The sequence below is a fragment of the Sander lucioperca genome, chromosome 18 (genome assembly GCF_008315115.2).
Source record: "Sander lucioperca isolate FBNREF2018 chromosome 18, SLUC_FBN_1.2, whole genome shotgun sequence".
Lineage (NCBI taxonomy): Eukaryota > Metazoa > Chordata > Actinopteri > Perciformes > Percidae > Sander > Sander lucioperca.
The window spans coordinates 2,773,413-2,796,867 of record NC_050190.1 but is presented as its reverse complement, the minus strand read 5'-3'; the positions used below and the strand labels follow the sequence as shown (position 1 = coordinate 2,796,867).

Genomic DNA, 23,455 nt, shown 5'->3' with positions numbered 1-23,455 from the left:
AAGACCCAGCCTCGACCCATCTTCAATGCTCTAACTGAGGGAAGGAGGTTGTTCCCCAAAATCTCGCAATACATGGCCCCGGTCATCCTCTCCTTAATACAGTGCAGTCGCCCTGTCCCATGTGCAGAAAAACACCCCCAAAGCATGATGCTACCACCCCCATGCTTCACAGTAGGGATGGTGTTCTTGGGATGGTACTCATCATTCTTCTTCCTCCAAACACGGTTAGTGGAATTATGACCAACAAGTTCTATTTTGGTTTCATCTGACCACATAACTTTCTCCCATGACTCCTCTGGATCATCCAAATGGTCATTGGCAAACTTAAGACGGGCCTTGACATGTGCTGGTTTAAGCAGGGGAACCTTCTGTGCCATGCATGATTTCAAACCATGACGTCTTAGTGTATTACCAAAAGTAACCTTGGAAACGGTGGTCCCAGCTCTTTTCAGGTCATTGACCAGCTCCTCCCGTGTAGTTCTGGGCTGATTTCTCACCTTTCTTAGGATCATTGAGACCCCACGAGGTGAGATCTTTATGGAGCCCCAGTCCGAGGGAGATTGACAGTCATGTTTAGCTTCTTCCATTTTCTAATGATTGCTCCAACAGTGGACCTTTTTTCACCAAGTTGCTTGGCAATTTCCCCGTAGCCCTTTCCAGCCTTGTGGAGGGGTACAATTTTGTCTCTAGTGTCTTTGGACAGCTCTTTGGTCTTGGCCATGTTAGTAGTTGGATTCTTACTGATTGTATGGGGTGGACAGGTGTCTTTATGCAGCTAACGACCTCAAACAGGTGCATCTAATTTAGGATAATAAATGGAGTGGAGGTGGACATTTTAAAGGCAGACTAACAGGTCTTTGAGGGTCAGAATTCTAGCTGATAGACAGGTGTTCAAATACTTATTTGCAGCTGTATCATACAAATAAATAGTTAAAAAATCATATATTGTGATTTCTGGATTTTTTTTTTTAGATTACATCTCTCACAGCACTACGATGACAATTTCAGACCCCTCCATGATTTCTAAGGAGAACTTGCAATATAGCAGGGTGTTCAAATACTTATTTTCCTCACTGTACATATTTTCACAGTCTTATACTTCAACAGTTTAACTGAGACTTTCTTCTCAAACGTCTTTTTATTAAAGCATACGATTTGACATACAATTCACTTGTACATTCTAAGAATTTTTTTATAAGTAATTCAATAAATCAAATAAACAGTAAACTTGAAGTGGTGCAGCATTAAAAAAAAAAAAAAAAAAAGAGAGAGAGAGAAGTAACAACAATAATACAAAAACAGTGGCAAGAACACTACCAGGCTGACCGCGATCCCCCACACTATCCCATCCCCCCCGTCTACCCATCTAACCCCTCCCTATGTATCTCCACCCCATCTACCCTCCCTCACAGAGGCCTTCACTCTAATACCATTATAATTGTCATTATATCATGTGCTAGGATGCGGACTGTTGTACTGGAATTGTAGTTTTGAGGTATGATATAAGGGGTTTCCATGTTTTATTGAATAAGTTGAGCCTGTCTTTCAATGTATACCTTATCCTTTCTAAATGAAGTGTGTTAGTTAAATCCTCTAACCACATCTTAGAAGTAGGTACAGTTGTGCTCTTCCATAAGATGAGGATTAATCTCTTTGCTATTATGAAACAATAAGAGAGAAAGCGCTGCTGTGCCACACTAAGTTTCCTGAAGGTCTCCGATATTCCAAGAATGATGAACAAGGGCTCAGGTTTGATTGAAGTATTTATGACCTCAGACATAATGTTACATATATCAATCCAGAACAATTGGACCCTTGGGCATAGAGCAAAACTATGGAGAAGTGATGCTACAGAAGAGTGGCACTTATCACACATAGGTGACACCTCTGGGTATATGTTGTGTAGTTTCTCCTTTGAGTAATGAAGCCTATGAATAATTTTAAATTGGACAAGACAATGTCTTGCGTTATCTGAACAATTATGTATTTTTTCAAGACTTTCTGTCCATAAATCATCTGGAATAGATTCACCAAGTTCCTCTTCCCACTTAAGTTTATAATTTTCAGTCGATGGGGAGCTTATTAATAAGAGATTGTTATAGATGCGGGATATCAATTTACTTTCGTTAGGAGACAGTTTCAGACAGTCATCTATTTTAGATTGTGATTCAGTCTCAAAGTCTCTTAGGTATTTCCGAACGTAGTCCCTAACTTGTAGGTAACGAAAGAAGTTATTATTCCCCAGCTCATACTTCCTCTGTAGTTGTGTGAATGAGGCAAAGACGCCTCCCATATATAAGTCACCAATACATTGGACACCCCTCTCACTCCATGTAGAAAAGGCTCCATCCAGACTGGAGGGGGCAAATGTAGGGTTTCTAGCGATGGGTAGCAGAGGAGAGATTGGTTTAAGATTAAAGGTGGTCTTGATTTGTTTCCAGGTACAGATCATGCTATGTATGATTGGGTTGTTATTATACAGGGACTTATTAACCGCAGCCGGAGCTAGTAGGACCGCGGCCATAGAATACGGGTGGCAGTCCTCCCGCTCCAGCATTAGCCAATCAGACATTGGTATTGATGTGTCTAACCAAAAGGTAAACATCTTAATCGCTGAGGCCCAGTAATATAGCAAAAAGTCTGGGAGTGTCAATCCCCCCTTTGATTTTGGCCTACAGAGATGTTTTTTGCCTATTCTGTGAACCTTGTGCCCCCACAGAAAAGGAACTATTAAAGAATCTAGTTGTTTAAAAAAGGATTTTTTTAGAAACATTGGGATGTTTTGAAATAGGTACAACAATTGCGGGAGGAAAATCATCTTTATAGCATTAATTCTCCCAATTAAAGAAATTGGGAGCGTGTCCCAGAATGATATTCTAGTCTGTAATCGCTCTATTAGAGGGGGGAAGTTTGCCTGGAATAGAGAGGAGTACTGCTTTGTCACTTCTATCCCCAAATAGGTAAATTTCTCTGGAGAGACTGTGAATGGAAAGTGACCTAGGTGTGCTAAGTCACTCATATGGACCGGCATTAAAACGCTTTTAGTCCAATTGATCCGATAACCCGAAAAGGTCCCAAACAGGTTGATTTTGTCCAGAAGATTTGGAATAGTAATTTGAGGCTGCGTTATATATAAAAGGATGTCATCTGCGTATAATGATATCTTATTATTTGTGTCTTTGGTGGAGTAACCATAAATCTGGGGTTCTATTCTGATACATTGGGCTAGAGGCTCGATAGCCAGCGCAAAAATTAAAGGGGATAGTGGACACCCCTGCCGTGTCCCTCTATATAATCTAAACGAGGAGGATATTGTCCGGTTTGTTAGGATTTGAGCCGTGGGATATTATAAATGAGTTTAATTAGTGACAGGAACTTATTTCCGAAATTGAACCTATTAAGAACTTCAAATAAGTAGCACCACTCAATCTGGTCAAATGCCTTCTCGGCGTCAAGTGCAAGTATGACAAGATCAGTAGGTGGACCTCTCTTTGTATATATAATATTGAAAAGACGTCTAATATTGAAAGTAGCACTCCTGTTCGGTATGAAACCTGTCTGGTCCATATGAACTAGTTTTCCCAATAGAGGATTCAGCCTGTTAGCCAGTATCTTGGCAAATAATTTTCCATCGACATTGAGGAGGGAGATAGGACGATAAGCGCCTACTTCCTGTGAGTCCTTCCCTTTTTTGTGAATTAATGTGATCACAGCCTCAGTTAGGGTGGGGGGTAAATTACCCTGTATCTGGGCATGTTCATACAATTTCAACAGGTAAGGGGATAGGTTTTCACTGAATGTTTTGTATAATTCCCCTGGAAGTCCATCAGGACCGGGTGCCTTATTACTCTTTAGGGAGGCAATGGCGCTCCGAACCTCTGCAATTGTGAGGTCAGAATTCAAAGAATCACAATCTTCCTTGTTCAGTCTGGGAAGCTCACATTTGTCTAAAAATGTATTAATAGTTACAGAATCTGAAGTGGTCTTTGAGGTATATAAATCAGTATAAAATTCAAGAAACCTGTCATTGATATCTTTAGGCTTTGTAAGTATTGTATTATTGTGAGCTTTTATCTTGTGTATTGTTCTGTCGTTTTCCATTTTTCTGAGTTGTTTAGCTAGAAGTTTGTGTGGTTTGTCACCAAATTCAAAATATTTTTGCCTAGTATAGAGAAATGCTTTACTTAGTTTTGCAGAGATAATTTTGTTATATTCATATTTAAGTGTTGCTATTTTCCTGTGCAATATAATAGAAGGGGAGTGTGCATTTTCTATGTCAAGTAATTTAATTTGATCTCCTAATTCTTTTAATTTGGTCTTTACTTTTCGCCTAGAAGCTTCAAACGAAATGATACAGCCTCTTATGTAAGCCTTGAATGCTTCCCAGAGGATGGAGGGAGAGGTATCAGGGTTGTCATTTATGTTTATTTAAGTATAAAGAAATCTGGTCTTTTAAGTATTCGCAAAATTTATTTTCAGTGAGTAGGTGCGAGTTCAGTTTCCAAGAGGCGTATGGCTTATCTACATGATCTAAACACAACGAAAAGGTGAGTGGGCTGTGATCTGAAATCACAATGCTGTGATATTTAGCATTCAATGTGGATGGTATGAGTTTGGCGTCCACCAGGAAGTAGTCTATCCTACTGTAGGAGTTGTGTACAGGTGAATAAAAGGAATAGTCCCTACCTGAAGGGTTCATCGCTCTCCATATATCCAGTACATTTGTGTTATTAATGAACGTATTTAAAAATTCACTAGAGGCATTTCTTGGGAGTCTCTTCGTGGAGGACCTATCAAGATATGTGTCAAGGACAGTATTAAAGTCGCCCCCTATTATCAAGTGTGTTTGTGAGATGTCTGGTATCAGTGAAAAAACCTTCTGAAAGAATATGGGTGGGGACTCGCATTGTCTGTATAACAAAACAAAAAAAGCAACAAAAAAAAAAAAAAAAAAAAAAAGGGAGAAATAGTTTAAACATGTATGACCAAAGGGTTAACTGAGTTGTAGCTCCAACCTTAGAACTGACATCAGAAACATCTGTAACAGTAATCATTATGAATTAAGGGAGGTAATAACACATTGGATATCTTTCAATAACAGTGAGCCATTTCCACACTTTAAAGAACTAGCAATTGTCAGGGCTCCTAATAAGATATCAGAAAAAGAAACAGTAACAGTGCAAACCTCAATCTGTATGAGGCAGGACATAACATTTTCCAATCATTCTTTTAATGAGAATGGCGGTTTTACAGTCAAATGGTGAGGCACCTGTGTGTGTGTATGAGTGTGCAACTCACGTGGATAGGTGACAGCTAGTGTTGCGCTAGCCATAAAAGCTAACTAGTAAGCACCAGTACATAACCACCTCTCTGAATATCTTGATTCTCCGCATCAGCAGTGATTGCATCAGTTTAAGCGTCCTCCTGTCTCATTTCAGTTGAGCCGGATGCGGAGAGGCGTTCGGCATATTCCTCCGCTTTTTTGGCATCTATGAACGAGGTCTGTGTGCCGTTATGGGTTATCAGGAGCCTGGCAGGATAGAGGAGGCCGTATCTGACCCCCGGTCTGCCCCGTAGCAGCTCCCTGGTGCGGTTGAATAATGCCCTCTTTTTAGCCACGGCAGGCGGGTAGTCCGGAAATATTTGGATCCTTTTACCACCGTGGTAGAGCTGTTTCACCGCTGTAGCCTTGCGTAGGATGTCCTCAAGCGTGTGGAAGTAGTGTAGCCTCAGTACAAAGGGTCTGGGTGGCTCATGAGGTTCGGGTCGTCTTCGGAGGGTCCGGTGCGCTCTATCAATGAGAGGCTTCTCATCCAGGGATAGCACCTCTTGCAGCAACCCGGCGATAAAGTCTCTCGGCCTGGGTCCCTCGGTCCCCTCAGGGACTCCGATGACCCGGATGTTGTGTCTCCTCGAGCGCCCTTCTAGGTCTTCGCATTTCTCAGTTAGTTTTTCTACTTCAGAGCTCAGGCGGGCGACTTGACGTTGAAGTACAGTGACATCGTCCGACTGGTATGAGGCGGATTTCTCTATCTCTCCAATAGTGTTAGCATGCGAGGCCGCGGTTTTCTCCAGGGCCGTAATGGAAGTCTGCAATTCTTCTTTAGTTGTAGCCAACTCACCTCTCAGCACGGTGTACACCGTCTGTATACGGACATCGATAGTGGCGCATATGTCGTCTTTAATCTGGGTAATTTCATTTCGCAGCGCTGCAATAGCGGCCAGTACAGCCCGGTTTGGTGGGTCCGCCTCCTCACTCAGGTAGTCGGGCTCCACCATCTCAGTTGAGTCCGAGGGTTGATCAAGGCCTAATTCTTGTTGGTCGTTCTTTTTTTCCCTTTTTTGACATCGTTCTCTCCTTTTAGGTTTGATTTCCCACTTGCTTGTGTCTTCTTATGTCACACCAAAGCACTCTTAGGCGGATATACAGCAGTTTAGTGTATTAATAGAAGAAAAGTTACCGGAGCTATGTGAAACACGTCTCACTCCTCCATTGCTCAACAGCGCCCCCAACTGAGACTTTCTTGACTTGTGAAATTATCTATTAAACTGATGAACATCATATGTGTAATTCATGGCTCAATTCAAACAGGATCAAAAAAAAATTTGTCTTTCCCCATTCACTACCATTCATATTTTTTCCAAGTCGGATGTTTTACCGTGTATCCAGCTAATTTTAAATAGCTCACGTTACTGTACTGTGTCAACAGTTAACTTAAGTTAATATTGTATGTGGCATTTTTTTTTTGCAGGGTGCAAATGTTCCACCAAACAAGTTTCCTCCTGAGACTATTTTTACATTACATGCCATTTAGCTGACGCTTTTATCCAAAGCGACTTACAATTGCTATATATGTCAGAGGTCGCCTCTGGAGCAACTAGGGGTTAAGTGTCTTGCTCAGGGACACAGGTTGATGTATCGTAGTGGGAATCGAACCCAGGTCTCCCACACCAAAGGCATGTGTCATATCCACTGCACCATCACCACCCCCTATTTAGCAGAGCCATCGCTGCTGCGTCCGGAGCTTAGCGCCGCCCAAGACAATTGTGATTGGTTTAAAGAAATGCCAATAACCCAAAGCGATTTTTCCTCCTACCCTAGAATGCATCTGTAGTGTAACCAAACCTTACTCCACACCGCTGTATTTCACAATTTTTTTAATCACTAAGTTTCATTAATTGAAATAGTTCTTTTTCACTTCCTGTTTTTTGTTGTTATTTTTCAGTCTTGCTTGTGTATGTCCTTACCTGAACATTGTGTATCTTGACAGCGAGCTGCTCCAGGGTGTTATGGTCTGCAGGCGCTCCACTCAGCACTGACCTGATGTCACCCTGCAGCGTTCGCAGCCGCTGAGAGAGAGATGCAGCCAGCCGGTCATAGAGCTCCCACACCTGCAGGACGCCCCGATTTCTCTGGAGCTGCTGGTCCACCGCTCCACACACCACACTCCAACTGGAGGACAGGAAGACGATTCAGTCATTGATTGAGGAGTGTCACTGTGTGTGTGTGTGTGTGTGTGTGTGTGTGTGTATGTGTGTGCGTATGTGTGTGTCTGTCTGCATGTCTCACCTGTCTCTTTGTCTGTCCAGCTGCTGCGTGAGGAGGGCGACAGCAGCAGGACTGATGATGTCTCTGAGGGACAAGGCGGTTTGACTCAGTTGGTCCCACTCTGCCGCTGAAGCTTCTGTCTCCACATGAAGAAGCTGCTTCCAACACAACAAACACTGGTCAGGCATCACAGGTACGATTTCCAAACAATGAATCATCCTCTTTCTGCACATTGGAGGCAGAAACTTCACAGTCTTTTTGCATGCTCTACATGTATGAAATTATATCAAATATTTAGTGTTAATTATGGGTGGGAAACAAATCCATTCACATACATGTACAGTGAGGAAAATAAGTATTTGAACACCTTGCTATTTTGCAAGTTCTCCCACTTAGAAATCATGGAGGGGTCTGAAATTGTCATCATAGGTGCATGTCCACTGTGAGAGACATAATCTAAAAAAAAAAATCCAGAAATCACAATATATGATTTTTTTAACTATTTATTTGTATGATACAGCTGCAAATAAGTATTTGAACACCTGTCTATCAGCTAGAATTCTGACCCTCAAAGACCTGTTAGTCTGCCTTTAAAATGTCCACCTCCACTCCATTTATTATCCTAAATTAGATGCACCTGTTTGAGGTCGTTCGCTGCATAAAGACACCTGTCCACCCCATACAATCAGTAAGAATCCAACTACTAACATGGCCAAGACCAAAGAGCTGTCCAAAGACACTAGAGACAAAATTGTACACCTCCACAAGGCTGGAAAGGGCTACAGGGAAATTGCCAAGCAGCTTGGTGAAAAAAGGTCCACTGTTGGAGCAATCATTAGAAAATGGAAGAAGCTAAACATGACTGTCAATCTCCCTTGGACTGGGGCTCCATGCAAGATCTCACCTCATGGGGTCTCAATGATCCTAAGAAAGGTGAGAAATCAGCCCAGAACTACACGGGAGGAGCTGGTCAATGACCTGAAAAGAGCTGGGACCACCGTTTCCAAGGTTACTGTTGGTAATACACTAAGACGTCATGGTTTGAAATCATGCATGGCACGGAAGGTTCCCCTGCTTAAACCAGCACATGTCAAGGCCCGTCTTAAGTTTGCCAATGACCATTTGGATGATCCAGAGGAGTCATGGGAGAAAGTTATGTGGTCAGATGAAACCAAAATAGAACTTGTTGGTCATAATTCCACTAACCGTGTTTGGAGGAAGAAGAATGATGAGTACCATCCCAAGAACACCATCCCTACTGTGAAGCATGGGGGTGGTAGCATTATGCTTTGGGGGTGTTTTTCTGCACATGGGACAGGGCGACTGCACTGTATTAAGGAGAGGATGACCGGGGCCATGTATTGCGAGATTTTGGGGAACAACCTCCTTCCCTCAGTTAGAGCATTGAAGATGGGTCGAGGCTGGGTCTTCCAACATGACAATGACCCGAAGCACACAGCCAGGCTAACCAAGGAGTGGCTCTGTAAGAAGCATATCAAGGTTCTGGCGTGGCCTAGCCAGTCTCCAGACCTAAACCCAAGAGAGAATCTTTGGAGGGAGCTCAAACTCCATGTTTCTCTGCGACAGCCCAGAAACCTGACTGAAATCCCTCCTGCAGTGTGTGCAAACCTGGTGAAAAACTACAGGAAACGTTTGACCTCTGTAATTGCAAACAAAGGCTACTGTACCAAATATTAACATTGATTTTCTCAGGTGTTCAAATACTTATTTGCAGCTGTATCATACAAATAAATAGTTAAAAAATCATACATTGTGATTTCTGGATTTTTTTTTTTAGATTATGTCTCTCACAGTGGACATGCACCTACGATGACAATTTCAGACCCCTCCATGATTTCTAAGTGGGAGAACTTGCAAAATAGCAGGGTGTTCAAATACTTATTTTCCTCATGTATCGTGATTTTTTTGCAACGATTTTTAAAATCAATTATTTTCCCTGGAATCAATCTTTTTGTCATTAATTATTTTACCAATGATTGACCTAAATATTTTCTGTATACGGTACCGCCGATGGCGACTACATCATATCCGTTTCCAGCTAATCAGAGCGAAAGCAGAAAATCCATGTTATGTTCTTCTTTAGAAATGAACTAAATGTCAGACTGACTGACTGACTTAGAAAACAATCAGTCTTTAGAAATGTCTCTAGAAGTGTATTATTAGGGCCCGAGCACTGAAAGTGCAAGGACCTATTGTTTTTGTAAGGATTATTATTTTTCCGAGTCCTTCGTCGCATTTTTGAGGGGGTTAGAATGCACGAAAACTCTGACACACATGTCAGAACTGGTGAAAATTGCAAAGTTCTGCAGTGATTGGACTCGGGCGTTGCCAGGGGGCTCCATAGCGCCCCCTAACGTGCGCCTTAATTCGAAAAAAAGTAATAAGTTAATATACCAAATTTTGAGGGAACATAGGTCTCATCTTGAAGTTGATGGAGCTATTTTTAAAAAAAAAAATAAAAAAATATAAAATTACAAAATTTCCAAAATCTTGATTTTCGTGCGAAAATCTTCATTTTACGAACACTTGTTTGAGGACTTTAGGATGCACAAAAACTCTAAAATTTTTGCAGCCATGTGCAGAATAGTAAACTCTTTCATCTGAATTCACATGTAGGCTTGGGAGTGGTATGGTTGCTCTATAGCGCCCCCTAATTGGTTTTAGCCCTTGGGCACATTTTTGACGGCCTCAGTATATACAAAAACTCACAAATATTGGCGCCCACATAAACACCTGGGAGCTTTGCGAGACTATACAGCAATTTGGCCCATACCTATAAGCGGGCTCCATAGCGCCCCCTAATGCGTGGAAGACCTTAACTTGGACATAGTTGCTCCGATCTTCACCAGATTTAATACACATATTGCTCTAATCATTGCGGACATATTTCCCATTTACCTTTATTAGCTCCGCCCAACCGGAAGGCGGCCATTTTTAATTATACATTTTTCATGTGTTTTACATTCTTTCGAACTCGTCCTAGGCCGTGATTTCAATCTTCTTGAATCTTTGCAGGTAGTATCTGTGGATCTCATGACGAAAGTTATCCAAAGAATTTTGATAGGTGAAAAAATGTGCAAGTTATAGCAACTTCCTGTCTAAACAGGAAAACTTCCTGTCTAAACAGGAAGTTGCGTTATCTTGGCAACAATTATTCCGATTGCCCCAAAACTTGACAGAGTTGTTCCTCATGGCCGGTTTAGCATCTGTGCCAATCTTGGCGGCAATCAGCCATTAGATGGCACTGTTTTAATTTTTTTTAATAATCAGCAAAATATCGATATATGGGGAACCTACTTTGTCTAACTACTCCTGGGGCGTGAGTCTGATTGGCACAAAAACTTGCATATAAACTCAGAGTACCATCATGACAAAAAGTTATCAAAAGAATTTTGATAGCTAAAACAATAAGCAAGTTATCTCCATAACTTGCTTATTGTTTTAGCTAGTGTTGAAACAGGAACGGTTGTATCTTGCCAACGGCTATTCCGATGGACACAAAACCTAACACAGTTGTTCCTCATGTGCCAATGAGGCTGTGTGCCAAATATGGCGTAAATCAGCCTTTAGATGGCGCTGTTTTCATTTTTTAAATGAATTAGCAAAATCGCTATATGCGAAACCTACTTTTAGGTGGCTGTCGAAACAGGAACGGTTGTATCTTGGCAAAAGTTATTCTGGTTTACATGAAACTTAGAATGTGTGGTCTACATGTGATATTGAGCCACCCCCTATACTCTAGCCACATGCATACAGACCACGCCCCTTTCATAACTTGTGAACCGTTTAAGGTAGACTGTTGTGAGAGGTAATATTGAACTCAGCTATGAGTTCCTTTTTAATTGGTGACGGTTTGCCCTGCCCCAAATGCCTTTAATAACTAATGACCCATTTCTTGTACACTATTGTCTGAAGTATCATTGAACTCAGCAGAGACTTCCCTTTTCATTGGTGACGACTTGCAGTGTCTGAGTGCCGTGCAAATGCACGGCCGCAAGGAGCAGCGTCCACCAGTACCCCCGGGGCAAGTGCCGAGGGCCCGTTCATCGCTGCTTGCAGCTTTAATTCAACTTGTGTTTTTGATAAAGAAGGTAAAGTAAATCGCAATACTATCGAATAGCAATACTTCTTAAATCGCAATAAATGAAAAATCGCAATACAAAGCGAATCAGCACCCATGAACTGTATCGAGAAAGAATCGAATCGGACAAAAGCATATCGCTCCAGCCCTAGTGTTAAAGTATTTAAATTCCTGTCCAACTCTGATATGTATGTATATGAGGTGCACCAGGCCTACCTGCAGCTTTTCATGGCGCTCTCTGTGTGCCTGTAGGGAGAGCTGAGGACCGCTGTGATAATCAAGATTCTGAGATGTTCTCACTGTTTTCAGCATCATCTGATGCAGTCGCTTCTCCAAACTATCCCACAGCTGCTGGGCCTGAATCAGTCTCTGTTTTACTGAGTCGTGCTGGTAAAAAACAGACAGGATGTTAAAATAATAGGGGGAGAAAGACAAAGACCAAACAACAAGGACTCCAGTTAAAAGACCTCACACATTTTTCCTAGTTTACATTGAATTAAAAACCAAAGCCCAACAGTACAATCAACAATACATTCTGCATATTTTTTTATTTTTGATTGATGCTATGTAAAACAGTTTGTGTATGTTCCAGTAAAGGTTGTTGCTGGTGGTAATGGGAAAAGATAACAACTAGAAGTATTGGTCACAAACAAAAACTAAACCAAACGCATCACTTTCCTTTTCCACCCATAAAACATTTTACATCTACATTTTCCCCAGCGTCATTTACCTGTTGTGTGAGAGCAACGCAGGCCTGGATGCATTTATCTGTCTGAGAGACGAAACTACAGCGGCCGCCATCAACTTTGTCTCTCAACTCCTGAAGAGCTGCAGACTTCTGCCTGATCTTCTCCTCAAGACCCTGACACACAAATAAAACAAGAAGATGAAAATATCATATTGTTTGTGATTAACATTATTTAACATACAAAACATAAAATTCGCAACATAAACATACCCCCCCCACACACACACACGCACAAAACGTAGTTTATAAAAATATGATGGTTTATTATAAATTAAACATCCAACAATATAACGGCCTACAAGTCCAGCTGAAATGATTAGCCAATTAAACACTTAGTTGATTGACTGAGCAGTTTTGATTGTTTCCAGTTTCTAAAATGTGAGGGTACATTTTCCTGATGACTTACATACTTTAGTAAGTAAAATTTTCAATGGACAGAATATTTTTACACTGTGGTATTAGTAATTTTACTTAAAGCAGCCATATTATGCTCATTTTCAGGTTCATAATTGTATTTTAAGGTTGTACCAGAATAGGATTACATGGTTTAATTTTCAAAAAACACCATATTTTTGTTGTACTGCACCGCTCTCTCTCACTGCTGCAGATCCTCTTTTCACCTGGTCTCTGTTTTAGCTACAGAGTGAGACCTTTTTTCTTCTTCTTCTTCTGAACTATCTTTGATTGCACTCGCACATGCTCAGTAGCTCAGATGTAAATCATGTCAGCTAGCTAGCTCCATAGACAGTAAAAGAAAGGCTGTTGCTACAACTTCGGTCAGTTACAAGGCAGGATTAGCTGGGAGACTTCTAAATGAGGGCGCACATGTAAGTAGTTCTTTTGTAGATTATGGTGAACTTGTGTGTGTTGTAGCAGTGCATTGCTATTGAGAACGAGGTAGCATGCTAGCGTTAGCAGATGTCAGATGTCAGATTACGACAAAGTGTTTGTGTTGGCATTCTAAACTCCAGTGGATTTATGAGGACTATGGTTAACTGCTCCTCAGATCTCTGCAGGGTAAATCCAGACAGCTAGCTAGACTATCTGTCCAACCTGAGTTTTCTGTTGCGCGACTAAAACAACCTTTGAACGTACACATACATGTTCCACCAAAACAAGTTCCTTCCCGAGGCTATTTTGCAGAGGCACCGTTGCTCCGTCCAGCACTTTTTGATGATTGTGATTGGTTTTAAGAAATGCCAATAAAGCCGAGCACGTTTTTCTCCCATCCCAGAATGCTGTGTGGACTAGCCAGACCTTCCTCAATAGCGCTGTGGAGGAAGGTCTGGCAATGCGAGACTAGTACAGATGTGACCTCTCACCCGGCAGGTGTTGATGCTGCTTCGCAGCTCCGTTTGGCTGTTGGGTGTCTGAGCTGAGTCCATCCAGAGGTTGTGATGTGTGATCCAGCTGTGGATCTGCTGCAGCCAGGCCTCCCGCTGCGCTCTGCTCCTCAGCTCCTGCTCCACCTCCTGCATCTGAACACCACAAACAACGACAGACATTCTGAGGATCGAGGAAGAACTTGAGCATGTTAGAAAAGATCTTGATATTTCGGCCAGAAATGAATTAAATATACTTTATTCCAAACATTTAAAAAAAAATATATAGATACAGTATGTAAATAAATACAAAAATAATAACGGTGAATATGTACAATCATAGGCGTAGATTTTGGGGGGGATGCAGGGGATATTTCCCCCCCAATATTTAGAAGAGGTAGATTTGTCCTCATAGATATAAAACGTATATATTTATGTTTGTCCTCCTCAAAAAAATATGAAAGACAACCCACTCCCCAAAAGAAGTCAAAATAACCATTCAGGCGGCTCAAAACATGTACAGAAGATATATTTATGAAGCTTTAAACTTTGGAGCTTATAGCTTTAACAAGGTCTCATTCTCTAACGAGATTTGTTGTTAAGATGTACATGATTCCTAAAAAACTATCCCGAAAGAGAGAGATCACGTGACTGACGATCGCATGGCTGCTCGAAACTGAGGTCCTCGCTCACCTCCGCATTTTCATTAAAAACCAGGTCTATTCTTTTTTATTTGACGTCAACCATTTCATTTCTTACTGCGGTGACTTAGTGGAATGCCTACAGGAGCGAAAAAACAGGGCTAGCAAGGATTCTGATGCTAACGCGGACCTACGCATGGAGGAGATTATGACCAAGATCCTGGAATAACAAAATGGGCTTCAATCAGCGGTCCGCATCGCAGTGAAGCAAGCGTTAGCAGAAATTGACACCTTGCTACAACACATCAGGACAGAGCTTGAGAGGCAGGGAACTACAGTAAGAGACCTAATATATTGACTAGACGAGGCGCAAAGCGACAACAGACAGATGAGAAACACGATGAAAGCCTACATTGATGACCAGAAGAAATTTGAGTTGAAGTTAGCCGAACTGGAGGACAGATCAAGAAGAAACAATGTGCGCATCATTGGACTGAAAGAGGGCAGCGCAAAAGATGACCCAGTTGGATTTCTGCAAAATCAGTTGCCAAAATGGATCCCCTCCTTACAGAACAGGGCTACCATTGAAATTGACAGGGTGCACAGAATCTACGGCAAGGGTACAACAACGCGCACGCTGATTCTCAAATGTCTAAGATACCAGGACCGTCAAGCAATTATCCAGGGGGCGAGACAAGTACAGCAGGAAGGCCCGCTTCGTGATTCCAACGCAACGCTGTGCTTTAAGCCTGACTACAGCGCTGTCACCGTCCAACGGCACCAGGGATTTATAGGAGTGCAGCGTAAGCTGCATGCTAAAGGCATCCCAAACTTTCTTATTTATCCGGCAACTCTGAGAGTAACCCATGGAGGGAGAACGCTCACATTCACTGCACCTGAGGAGGCGGACAGGTTCTGTGGGGATCTGGATATGGAGGAGGGAAATGTGACACCCGCGCGAACCGCTTCGCGACCAGACCGGGCGCTGTCATCGGACCCAAAGGGCGGCGTGGAAACCTCTTGTCCGACGCGGGAACCTGGGCGGGCGGATCCGGCGACTGTGGATTAGCGTATCTGGAACACTGTGCAACTTTAACTCGAGGACACTGCATGTAAGTTTGGCAACCTAGCTTTAAAGGAATGTTTAATTAGGCTGAAAACATGATGGACACGGTCTGCTCACTGTACATAGCCTACTGCAGAAACTAATAGCTGGTTGGAACATGGTATGTGAGTTTGGGAGCCAGGCTGTGGAGACATATTTGACTGGACTGAAAGAACATGATAAACACTTATTTTATAATCTATATTTACTACTCATACATGGTTTGTTTCCCACACAGCCTATTTCAGAGCTTAATAGCTGGTTGAAACAATATATGAGCTTGGGAGCCAAGTTATAAGGAGCGTTTGATTAGACTGCATCTTATAATCTATGTTTAATACTCCTACATGGCTGGTTTGTTTATTTCAGAACTTAATAGATGGTTGGGACTTAGTTTTAAGGTTTTTTGTAACATTGTTCATGTTTAACAGGAAAGCACTAGACCTGTTTCAGTTAACCTGTGACTTTAGACAGGAGGGGCAGTTTTGAGCTGGAGCTTTTGTGCAAGTTGCATTTGATGCGGCCACGTATATTACAGAGAGGGAAGGGGGTCTGCGGTCTCAGAGGGCTAGGGGATTTATTTTATTTATATTATATTTATTATATTTTATGTTTTCACCACACTTTGCTTAGTAAGGGTGGTACGGTTCACAAAATCCACGGTTCGGTTCATATCACGGTTTTAGGGTCACGGTTTTCGGTTCTGTACGGTTCTTGTTATTTTTTCTTTTAATCTTTAACACTCCAGAAATATACTTCAGCATATGATATATAGCTAAAATTAGCATATTGAATGCATTTTGCACAATACATGAATACAGTGGCAGTTCTATCTAATGTTTTATTTCCGCTGTCATCATAGGTAACATGAAATCCAAAATGTTCCCACACACCAGACTATATACGACGCTGGCGCATCCTCCAACTCCGGGAAGCCTTCCTTATCTCTCCCACTTACCATTTCTGCATGTGACGTGACCTATTCAGAACGAGACGCCATTAGAGTCTTGTTTTGAAAGCAAGAACCACGTGACGCGTTTGTCCAATCAGCTGCCATGTGTTGTGTTCGTCACGCTCATCCCCCTCGTCGTTTCCCGTAAGTGTTTTAACATAGGTGTCGAAAGTGGGCACTACGGCAGTAAGTGGTTAGTGCACATTAACCGAGTGGTTCGGATGTCTTTTCATGAACCGTACCACCCCTATTGCTTAGATCTAACAGCTCATCCTTTGCTACAAATTTATCAGTTAATTCCAGTAGGGTACTCAAGACGTGTACATTTTGAAGATGGCTTAACTTTCAATTCTTTCAGTTAACATCAGGGGACTAAACAGGCTGATCAAACGAGCTAAATTCCTGGACTATTTAAGAAGGAAGAACATAGACGTGGCGCTTATTCAAGAGTCACATTTACGTAAAAGAGCCCAAAGAACCAAATCACCAGCAGATCCACTTCAACTTATGCCATAAAACATATTGGACTCCTCAGAAGAGATACGTCTCTAAAGTCATTCCTACTCTCTATTGCACATTCTGTCAACCTGAACAAACTGGAACCTTCCTGCACATGGTCTGGGAGTGTGAACAGGTGCATGACTTTTGGAATAAAACAACATCAATAATATCTGATGTGATAGGATGTCGAATTCCTACTGACCCGATTGTTTTGTTACTTAATGACAACTCTAAATTACACCTGCTTGGGAGACAGAAGAAAATTTGGCTAGCCGGCTCAACCGCAACCAAAAAAATTATAGCTCAACGCTGGCTCCCCCCCCACTCGCATTGTATAAAACAGTGGTTGACGTACTTCCTAGACATAGCTATGCTTGAGCTCTCTACAGCAAGGATTAACAAAGCCAAGCCATCGACTATAGACCTATGGAGAAACACAGCAGCACAGGTATCGGCCCTGGTGACCTCAACACCACAAGAATTAGAGGAGAGCGACTAGGCAAGGTGTGATTTTTGTTTTCTTGTATATTGTTTTTTGTTTTGTTTTCCTCAAGACAGTAGAGGGTGGGTGAGGACTTTGGTTCTTGTTCGATTGTATTTGTTTGTTCTGTATGTTGTATGTTCAAAATATAAAAAATTGATCATAAAAAAAAAACTATCCACGAAACAGGTGTGATGCAGAAGGTTTTGAACATTACAAGATAATAATAATTTTATTTACGTAAATAAAGACATTTGCACCTTAAATTGTTGCATAGAAATTCACCAGAATGCAGCAAATGAAGTGTTTCCAAATTTTATCAGGGAGGACCCCAAGACCCCCCAGTTATAATGTGTGTCCCCCAATGGTGAAACACAACCTATGCCCTTGTTTACAACAATAAGGAACATTAACGTTTCTTTGTCCGAAAAAGAGTTGAAAGTAGCAACATGTTTATCTAGTCCTACTTCTACCTAATAAGTAGACCTTGGCTGAATCTCATGTCCTTTTATGTGATATCTCCTCGCTCCCCCGCTTGAACCGGTCATTCTGTTCCTCCTTTGTGAAGGCCGTCTCAAAGCTCTTATTCCTGCCCCAAGGAGCTAGGACGGAGGATGGATCTCTGAGGAGCTATGAGCGAGGATACAGAGAGCAGCCTTCCTGGAAACCGTACAGCTGAAAGCCGTTGCTAACTCTGCCCATACAACTGACGAATTCACAACGCTTCAGAGGAAAGGACATCTCATCCCTCTAAAAACACATTACCTCTCTCCTTGCATAATTTCCTATGTCTCTCCCATGCTTTCACGATGGGACGGACTAAGACGCAAGGAAGGGAAGAAAGTGGAGGAAACGGGGATGCAATTTTTAGTTTGCTGTTTGTTTTCTGACCTGAGAGTTGAGGGTTTGCTGCAGACTGAGCCACTGATGCTGGAGACGGCCCTGCTCCTCTGCACACTGCATGTGTTCATAGTGCCTCCTCTGGCCCTCCTCAGTACTGCATGTCTGTAACAGCTGGCTCACATAGTCCAGTGTGGCCTGATGGGCCAACATCTCTGTCTGAATCTCCTGAGAAAAATGTCATGGAGGGAGAGAGAGAGAGAGAATCAGTCAAACAGATAATAATAATAAGAAAACTTGTATCTGATATAGCACCTTTTACAGTCATACAAAGTCATTAAGTGCTTTACAAGAGTAATTGAGATATGCATGTAAACAGACTTCTCAAGATTGCACTGTAGTATCGAGCTTGCACTGCAATGAATGCACTAAAACCCTCCCACCACTGGCTGAAACACACTTAAAGTAATCTTTACCTACGACGTCTCATTTACGGGATTGCTCCGGTGCCACCGGAGGATCCACCAGATGTCCCTCATTTTCAGCCGGATGTCCCTCACCTTTCGCTTTCTTTGTGTTGGCATTCTAAACTCTGATGGATCTGATCATGAGGACTATGGTTAAATGATCCTCAGATCTGGTCCAAAACCCTGCAGGGGTCTAGCTAGCTGTCTGGATTCACCCTGCAAGGTTCTGGACCATCTGTCCAATCTGAGTTTTCTGTTGCACGACTAAAACAACTTTTGAACGTGCACATGTTCCACCAAAACAATTAATTTTCCGAGACTATTTTGCAGAGGCACCGTTGCTCCATCCGGCGCTAGCACCTCCCAAGACGATCGTGATTGGGTTCACGAAATGCCAATAAACCAGAGCACGTTTTTACTCCCATCCCAGAATGCTGTGTGGACAAGCCAGACCCTTCCCCACAGCGCTGTGGAGGAAGGTCTGGCAATGTGAGACTACACTTAAAGTAATCCGGACATTTAGGCAGGATGTTTGCTGCAAGCCCTTCTGTACCTTGTAGTATGTCAGGAGCTGACTCAGATCAGTGTTGGTGGAGGAGCTTTGGTTGATTCTGCAGCGATGCTCTTCCAGCCTGGACTCGGCCGTTCCCAGCCAGGCCTGCAGCTCCAGCAGCGCCCCCTGCCGGCTCAACGTCTCCATCCAGCGCTGAGGAGGAGGAGAAGGAAGGAATGACTTAAATTTTCTATAGAATTAATAAAATACTTACTCTCTGACCCTCAAGAATTTTAAAATAATAACTTTTTCTACTCTTCATAAAAGCCCAAAAAGATTCAGCTAGTGCTGCTGCCCCTGCTGGAAAATATAGTCCCAGTCTATGGAAGCAAGTAAGAGACATAAGTATTTAAATTTTAACTGCCACTGAAAACTTATAACCATGTATCTGAATGTATTTGTTCTGGATTCACCTCTTCGAAATTAAAATATGAAATTTCTTAATTTGCAATTTCAAAAGCTGAATTTGAATTAATTTTTTTAATAGGACAAATTCAGATCCAAATATTCAATTTAAAATAATTAACATAGCAACAGACGGGCTACCCAGGATAGGCAATCGAGCCTGAATGCAGTCGAACCAACCTCTGGCCTATCAGAGCACGGTCTGTCAGTCATGTGATCTAAGAAAGCGGCTCGCAAATTGAAACTCAAAGATGAATGCCAGGGACAACAACAGGTTTGTTGAATTTTTGGATCTGAATTTGTGACCATTGAAAAAAGAAGAAAAAAAAATTCAGCTTTTGAAATTGTAAATCAAGATACTTCATATTTTAATTTCAAAGAGGTTGATTCAGAACAAATAATTCAGATACATGGTTTTCAAAGTAAAATATTTCAATATTAAGTATTCAGTGCCTGTTGAAATTGAAATTCTTATGTCCCTTATTTTATTCCATACTGGTCTGACCGTGTCTCCATTGGCAGGTGTAAGCTTCAGGATTGATTCGATGTTATCGTGTTATTAGGCTGTAAATGGCCTTGCTCTGAGGTTAATTTCAGATTGTTGTCACATCTCATCTGGGCTAGTGTTTAACTCCTTTTACATATTGATAAAAGCTAAAGATATTGCTTAACATGTATACACAGAATATGTGATGTTTGTGTAGTCTTTATTTGTTAATTTGTGACAGACCTACAGTATAAGATGCGTTTATCTGAAATAAGCTTTCAATTTGAACTTAAACTTGAAAAGGAGGTGAGTTAGAAGGCAAAAAATTCGAGGGAGGGGAGAGAGAGACTAGGAATCAGAAGAGTCGACAAAAACGGAGGTGAGGAAGAGAAAAGAGAGGAATAGAAAATAAATAACTACAGGAAGAGGAGATCAGAGGGGATGAAGAAGTGGGAGAGAGGGAGGGATAGGAAGACAGCTGAGTGAAGAGGATGCTGGGAAGATGGGCAGAGATAGAGAGGCAGAACGGAGAAGAGTAGAGAAAAGAAGAAAGAGAAGATCTTGACAGATCTTGATAGATGGAGGGGAGAATGGTTTCACACTAATACCGGAGAGAAGAGTCATCCGGATGGCATTGTGCTGCACGGTGGGGATGTTTAAAACTAATTGGTGACAGGAAGACTATGGCGTGGTTTTTAAAATATCAAACTCTCTGCTCTTTACTGTACATGTGAAACACTTTACTTTATTTCTTATTCGTCACATAGAACTGCAGTACAATGTAGTGAAATTCAATCTCTGCATTTAACCCATCCTTAGCATTAGGAGCAGTGGGCAGCTTTACATACAGCGTTCGGGGAGCAACTTGGGGTTCAGCTTCTGGAAGTGACAAACTACATGGGGAATCTCCTGACCTTATGCAGGGCTTGTTGGACGACAGGAACATGGGCCAGCAGACTGGACCAGTCCCGCTCTATCTGTCTGAGCTGGGACGGGATGGAGCCCAGATCTGGCTCTGAAGTCTGAGATAGTGAAGTCTTTATGTCCTCACTCAGCTGGACCAGCTGGGTTCCAGCACTGATCACAGCCACCTTCAGCCCACATTTGGCCTCCAACTCTTTGGTCAAAGCCTAAAATAGAAAGGTTTTGTTATATTCCCTTCTCCAGATTAGCATAATGTGCTCTGTGGGGGTTGACAGGGTCGTTGCCAAAATATCTGACATTCTCAACTCACGATTCAGCTTATACAAACATCAAAATAATTTAAACATTTTGCCAAGTGCAATTATAGGAGGGTGGCCCAGAAGCATTTACATTTGCAGAGCGTAGAAGGTTCTGACTCACTGAACTGACCTCAAAACGTGATACCTTAATTCTAATCTAATCTATTTGATTCTATGTGAACAGACTTCAGAAAGTCTTTATCATAGTGATATGAAAGATGACTTGCTTGAAGCTGGTTTTATTTATTGCAGAATGCAAAGAAAAAACTTCCGGAAGAACAAATTTGGCCACAAGGGAAAAGTTAGTAATTATTTAATTAAAGCTTATATTTGAAAAGGTTTAAATCACACGTGTCAAATTCAAAGCCTGCTGGCCGAACCCAGCCCTTCTCAGATTTTTATCAACTTCAGGTTCACAATAAATTTAATCAGAAATTCCCATAGAAGCAGAGAGTTTTCATATTAGGTTGCTGTAAGTCGGCTGTATGGTAGCCTACTTAGCTTGATTTGCTAAGGAACTTTTTTGCCTACTTTTGTAGGGCTTTTATGTCAACAAAAATGCGACAGAAGTTGGAAAAAAATGTCAAAAGAGTCGGAGAAAGCAACAAAAATTAAAGCTGCAAGCAGCGTTGGACGGGCCCTCGCATCTCCTTGCACGTCGGGGTTACTGGCGGACGCCACTCCTTGCGGCCGTGCATTTGCGTGGCACTCAGACACTGCAAATCGTCACCAATGAAAAGGGAACTCTCTGCTGAGTTCAATATCTCACACAAAACTCTACGTCATACAGTTCTTTAGCTGTGAAAGGGGGCGTGGCTAAAGCATAGGGGGCGGGCCAGACCATGACAAATGAAAATGGAACTCTCTGCTGAGTTCAATGATACCTCACACAATAGTGTACATCAAACGGGTCATTAGTTATAAAAGGGGCGTGGCTAAAGCATAGGGGGCGGGGCAAACCATCACCAATCAAAAAGGAACTCTCTGAGTTCAATGATACCTCACACAAGACTTAACCTTAAATGGTGCAAAAGCCAAAAGGGGGGTGGCCTGAGTACATGGGCGTGGTTAAAGTATAGGGGGCGGCTCAGTATCACATGTAGACCACACATTATGAGTTTCATGTAAATCGAATGATGTTAGTCATATAAGGCTGATTTCCTGTTGCCAGCGGGGGGTGCTATGACCAAAAGTCAATATTGGCCTGTAGATGTCTTCAGGCCTGGACCCTTGTCAATCGTGAGAATTGTGCAGTTGGGCAGATATGACAACGTACACTCAAGTTACAACAACTCATCATAGATAAATGTTCAAAATGGCCACCACCCCCACACCGTTGGACGAAAACTCAAGCTTTTAATAACTTTTCATCGTTAAGGTCTTGAGATGGCAGAAAACTAATTTGAAGTCGATCGGATGAAATCTTAGGAGGAGTTCGTTAAAGTATAGCACCTTGACTTTTAGGCCTACTTCCTGTTGCCACTAGGGGGCGCTATGATTTTGAGCCAATATCGGCCTGTAGATGTCGTCAGGGTTGGACTCTTATGAATCCTGAAGTTTCGAGCCAATGGGTCAATGTACACTCAAGTTACACCCACTTCCTGTTTCGATGGCAAAACGCACAAAATGGCTGCCCCACCACAGCTAGGCTAGGCCCCTTTTCATCTTTAAGGTCTTAAGATGGCACAGACCAAATTTGAAGTTGATCGGATGAAATCTCTAGGAGGAGTTTGTTAGGGCCCTGACACACCAACCAGACGGGCCGACCGTCGGCAGAAAAGCCAGTCGGACTGATCAGTCGGGTCCCGAGGTCCAAAAAATGCCTCAATACACTGAGGCGACGCCGACTTGTTTGCGCGTGCGCGACACGTAATACATCTCCATAGCAGCAGGCAGCGCTGCTCTGTATTGTTTCCATTAACAGTCTGATTATTTACCAGAAAATGAAGACCGGCAGCTGATTGGACGAACACGTCACATGGTTCTTTTTTCTCCAGAAATTCACAGCCAGACTGTCATGGCGGCTTGTTCAGAATACGATCTCATTTTTTTTTTTTTTTGGTATTGATTTATAAAGGA

General features: G+C 42.2%; 1 protein-coding gene across 2 annotated transcripts in view; it reads right to left on the bottom strand.

Moving 5' to 3' along the window:
• Positions 1 to 23,455, bottom strand: part of LOC116036813 (nesprin-2-like) — a 135,333-nt gene that overhangs the window by 81,741 nt on the left and 30,137 nt on the right. For both annotated transcript variants that reach the window (XM_031280481.2, XM_035994507.1), the window contains 8 exons: positions 21,068 to 21,283; positions 19,262 to 19,414; positions 18,293 to 18,469; positions 13,722 to 13,877; positions 12,382 to 12,513; positions 11,868 to 12,038; positions 7,571 to 7,704; positions 7,249 to 7,453 (listed from right to left, as the gene is read on the bottom strand). In XM_031280481.2, coding sequence (XP_031136341.1) covers positions 7,249 to 7,453; positions 7,571 to 7,704; positions 11,868 to 12,038; positions 12,382 to 12,513; positions 13,722 to 13,877; positions 18,293 to 18,469; positions 19,262 to 19,414; positions 21,068 to 21,283 — 1,344 coding nt within the window. The remainder of the gene's footprint in view (positions 1 to 7,248; positions 7,454 to 7,570; positions 7,705 to 11,867; positions 12,039 to 12,381; positions 12,514 to 13,721; positions 13,878 to 18,292; positions 18,470 to 19,261; positions 19,415 to 21,067; positions 21,284 to 23,455) is intronic.